Genomic DNA, 4,887 nt, shown 5'->3' with positions numbered 1-4,887 from the left:
ATCTGTGTGTGTGTGTGTGTCAGTGTGTGTGTGTGTGTGTGTGTGTGTGTGTGTGTGTGTGTGTGTTTGAGTGTGTGTGTGTGTGTGTGTGTGTGTGTGTGTGTGTGTGTGTGTGTGTGTGTGTGTGTGTGTGTGTTTGAGTGTGTGTGTGTGTGTGTGTGTGTGTGTGTGTGTGTACTGTCGTAATGTGGTTTAGAGAGTGTGTGTCTTGTGGTTTTGGAGAGCTTAAATAGATGACTGTTGAGTCTAGACAGAAGTTGGGTTTTTTCAGACAGTTTACTTCAACATTACTGTACACCACAGACATATGGACTAGCACACTCACACACACACACAGAACACACACACACACACACACTCACACACAGACACACAAACACAAACACACATACCCACTCACACAAGCACACTGTCACACACACACACACACACACACACACACACACACACACACACACACACACACACACACACACACACACACACACACACACACACACACTCACACACACACACACAAACACACAAACACACACTTGTGCACTCTAAACAACATTTGTGATGGTTGGTCTGTCAAGCTCTAATGCTCGGTGCGTCTACTCAACTTCCTTATTTATGTGTGTGTGTGTGTGTGTGTGTGTGTGTGTGTGTGTGTGTGTGTGTGTGTGTGTGTGTGTGTGTGTGTGTGTGTGTGTGTGTGTGTGAGAGAGAGAGAGATCATGGCTGTCTGAATGTGAATGTGCAGTAGCTCACAGCAAACAACTACAAACAAACAACAAGTCAAAACTACTCAAAAAATATTTCAAAGAGAGAAAGAGAGAGGGAGGGAGAAAGACAGTGTGTGATAGAGAAAGAGGGAAGAGACCGGGTGTGCGAGAGAGAGAGAGAGAAAGAGGGAGAGAGGCAGCCGGTATAAGAGAGAAAGAGAGAGAAATGTCACCATTTCAACATGCTCCACGCCATTATCTTTCTCAGCCAGACAGTGTTTATATCTCATGTGACATTCATCTATAATACAGACACTCAATAGCATCCTTCAGAACAAGACAGAGGAGAGAGAATAGAGAAGAGGATGAGAGAGCAAAAGGTAAGGAGAGAGGGAAGGACTGGTCAAAAAAAATAAATGTAGAAGAGTATTTTAAAGACATCAAAATATTAAAAGTTTTAACCCTAACCTATCATGTTTTCTCTGCGCCCCCCCCCCCCCAGACACACACTTTCTCTCTGTCTTCAGTCCTGCTTACCTCTGCCACTTCGGCCGACGAAGCGCAGGTCGTTGAAGCGTGCCACCTGGTTCTTGAGGGCCGCGGTGGCGTTGCGCAGCTCTGCCGAGTAGTTCTCGTCATTCCCCGCCATCACTGTCACCAGTGTTCCGTCTGGAATGTCACCCAAGGCCACCACCTGCCAGATGTGAAGAGAACAGCTGGGAATCAAAGACGCCTGCCTCACCATGGTGGTCTGTTCAACTCTGTGTTATACATATATACATACGCACATTACATTTCATGTAAACATTTTGTTTCTTATATATCAAGCCTTTAGGTTATGAAATTTTGGAATGAGTTTATTTGATAATTTCCTATTTAAATTGGCAGTTAAATAGAATTATTCTGTTTTCTTTTATTTTTAGTCAGTGTTGTTTCAAAATTCAGAAAATATCTTCTGTGGGAATCAATAAAAATGTATCAATTGGAAATGCCTGAAAGCACTAGATCCTCCAATAATAGGACATAATTCAGCATAATTCTTAAAACGTATTTTGAAAAATTGAAAATGCTACTTTGTTTGGAAGAAAAATGACAAATGGCCTCATGTTTAATAGACTATTTATTTGTGAGAATCAGCTCGCCTGTTGTCAGGCCTCCTCCCTTTACTCAAATTCTTTAAAGTCTTAAAATAAATTCAGTTTACTTAATCACTGTTTTTGTGTGGACTACTTCTTATCCAAATAGTAAATCTTCCAACATTCCTGGTCAATCGCGGTCCGTGTGGCCGCTGCTTGAGCGAGCAACACACCCAAGGCAAATATGAGCCCAGAGAACATTTTCATATTAACCGTACACGCAGTGTTTTATCAATAGGACATTAACAGCGATTTTGTGAGGGGCCAGTATTAAGACTCACACACGCTTGAGAACTGAATACTGTGTTTGAAAAACGAAGAGAACGTTAATTTACATGTCTGGCGACAGTTTAAAATGACGGAAGTCTGCGATAAATGAATTTCGGCTTAGCCACGACATCAAGACGTCCAATGAGGCATGTTAATGAGAAACATTTACGGAAAGCCGAAGGCCACGCGATCGAGTAATAAAATCAACAAAAACTGTATGCAAGCCAAATAATTTGGTTGAATCATCTAAGAAACATCTGGCCTTATTACTGTCTCGAAGATCATGTGTGATAAATCCGTTTGAAGTTGAAACTGCTAGTAATTTCAAAGTGTGCGAATGATAGGCCTAAGCTCTAGTTATAATTTAATTGCGTTGCAATATGCCTTGGTATTTATTCTTTTTGATTTAACAGTATCTAGACTACATATATACTATGCAGTAATTCTTCTGCACATTTAGGGAACGTTATTAGGCTACTCTCTCAAAAAAGACAGAATATGAAGCATGGCAACACACACAGACACACAAGCACATGCTCTGCGGTGTTTTGTTTTGGCTGTAGGAAGTGGTGTGGCCATCAGTGCGCTGGTGTCATAAACCATTACAGACAAACAGAGAGACAGACAGATAGACAACTACACAGATAGACCTCAAATGCAACTGGTATACCTTAAATGCAATGGGCAGGGTCTTGTTACAACGCCAGTGTGTGGGGAGCACGGAGCACAGGAAGTTGGGACTGTCTGTGCGCACCAGTTCCCCTGGATGGTCGGACAGCACCTCCACCATGCTCCTGTCCGCCATGCGGAGCTTGCCCACCAGGGTGGCACCACTGCCCTCCTGGGCGCCGAGAGGGAGACCCTCGGTCATCTTCCCACCAGACCCCAGTGTGGTGGAGGGGGGGGTGAAGCGGCGACCCGGGGCAGGGTCTGTTGGTCATGCACGCACAGCATAAACACACACGCACGCACGCATACAGGGAGAGATAAAGAAAAAGAGATAACCGTTTTTGTTAATCAGCCATTGAAGAGTGATATGGAGATGCTAGAACCTAAGTTTGCAGACCACCTAAAGAGACTAAACAAGCTCCACCTTTGTATTCTATGTCAGAAATAATACAGATATTAATTTACTGGAAGGCAATTTTAAACCGTTTAAAACATGTAGTGCGAACTGTGTAGACAAAAGGTCAAGGCTCTTCACTCTAGGTTTAATTTCTCCCCATGAAGTTGAGTTCCAGGCGACTCTAAATTACTGTTGAAATATTTTTGGCCCAAACATCTTACGGAGTAACCCCAGTTAACTTCCCCCACCGGTCGGAGACCGAACCCGCGCCGCCCCGGAGGCAGATGAAACCATTAAAGCAGCGGCGCTCCGTCTGACAGGGGGAGCGGCCTGCTGTCATTCCGCCAACCACAATCGATGCCACATGAGTGCGGTTACGAGCCTCCGCTTAACTTACTGCCGCCCCCAAACACTCACACACGCAGACAACCACACAGTGTAACCACCCAATATAAACATGCGGCAGCCTGTGGACTAAAATGTGCTGGTGGAATATTTTGGAGGAAAGCCGTGAAAGTGTGCGAGAAAGAGAGGGGGGAGAGAGAGATTGAAAGCGTGCGTGTGTCCTTGCTAAATTGGCATCGAGTCTGTCAGACTCACGGCACTCGCTGGCTCAATTCTTACGAAGAGCGCCTGTTCCGCAGTTAACAGGGAAGTTAAGATCGGTCAGATAAAGTCGCTACCTCCCATATTCACACGGACTCACAAAGCGTGAAGCGTGGAAACGTACTTCTGCTAACAGGCTAAATTAACAGTACAATAAAATGTCGTACCGTATTTTGCGTCCCAAAGAAACACCATTTGTTCTTCCGGTGTAGTCTCCACTCAGTAATAACGTCCAAGGCTTTTGAGAGATGGTGTGTCAAGAAAAGCCACTTTAGTGCACTAAACGTGCAGTGGATTCCAGACTGGCGTGTGGGTTGGATATAAATGGACTCGTTGGTGGTCTTGATGTATCCAATGGGGCAAGCTGGTTCCGGTGAGGTTTCGGTGTAAACTTTCCGCAGCCAAGTTAAACAACCCGTTCATGTGAGGTCTATCTGAATTTCATGCCCGCTTCAGACACGAAGAAAGAAAATTCCCCAATACGTCGCTACACAGCACAGTTAAAGCGAAAGTAAGAGGACGGTGCAAAAACTTCTTGATGGGGGATCTCTGTAAGTGATGGTGCGCGCAAGAGGACACCTCCAAGGTAACGCACAGCTCTCCAGACGCACTTGGCAACGCTGTAAGCACCCTCGTCTTCGCGCCACTGTGTGTATACCTTTAAGCTCGTCAGTTCAATAATGTATACAACTGAATTTTGGGGGTTACACTTTTTAAACTGTCGTATAAATGTTAAACGGGCAGTTGTAGATGCCTCCTCTTCGTAATCCTGTGGGCACACCCTATCACACACGTCCGCACAGTTCCTTGCCCTGCCGTTGTGTGAATGGACGTCCCGTCAACTGGGCTGGCTTTTACCGGCAGTGGGCAGTGCAGGAATGCATCAGACGGGGATCTGATTTGCATATGGCAGCTAGGAGGCAGCCTGATTGGATAATACCCAGCACTCTCTCGCTATCCATCCAATTAGCTGTTCTCTGCCATATTTCAACCAATCAAAGGTCCGTCCGCAATAACGGAGGAGTCAGGGAGCCCTGCTTGCGAGCAGTCAATGGGATTCCAGGGGTGCACAGCGTGCCAAGGCAAAACTGTCGCTTTCTTG

At 45.4% G+C, this 4,887-nt stretch overlaps 1 protein-coding gene across 2 annotated transcripts in view; it reads right to left on the bottom strand.

The window, feature by feature from the left end:
- Window positions 1-4,579, bottom strand: part of runx1 (RUNX family transcription factor 1) — a 17,721-nt gene extending 13,142 nt beyond the window's left edge. For both annotated transcript variants that reach the window (XM_080851632.1, XM_080851631.1), the window contains exons 1-3: window positions 3,953-4,579; window positions 2,784-3,043; window positions 1,245-1,401 (exon numbers count right to left, since the gene is read on the bottom strand). In XM_080851632.1, the coding sequence (XP_080707758.1) occupies window positions 1,245-1,401; window positions 2,784-3,043; window positions 3,953-3,980 (445 nt within the window). In that variant the 5' untranslated portion in view covers window positions 3,981-4,579. The remainder of the gene's footprint in view (window positions 1-1,244; window positions 1,402-2,783; window positions 3,044-3,952) is intronic.
- Window positions 4,580-4,887: the final 308 nt, after the last annotated feature.

This window comes from Sprattus sprattus, assembly GCF_963457725.1.
Source record: "Sprattus sprattus genome assembly, chromosome: 14".
In the NCBI taxonomy this organism is placed as follows: domain Eukaryota; kingdom Metazoa; phylum Chordata; class Actinopteri; order Clupeiformes; family Clupeidae; genus Sprattus; species Sprattus sprattus.
Note: the sequence above shows the minus strand (reverse complement) of the source record. Positions and strands in the feature narration are given on the sequence as shown.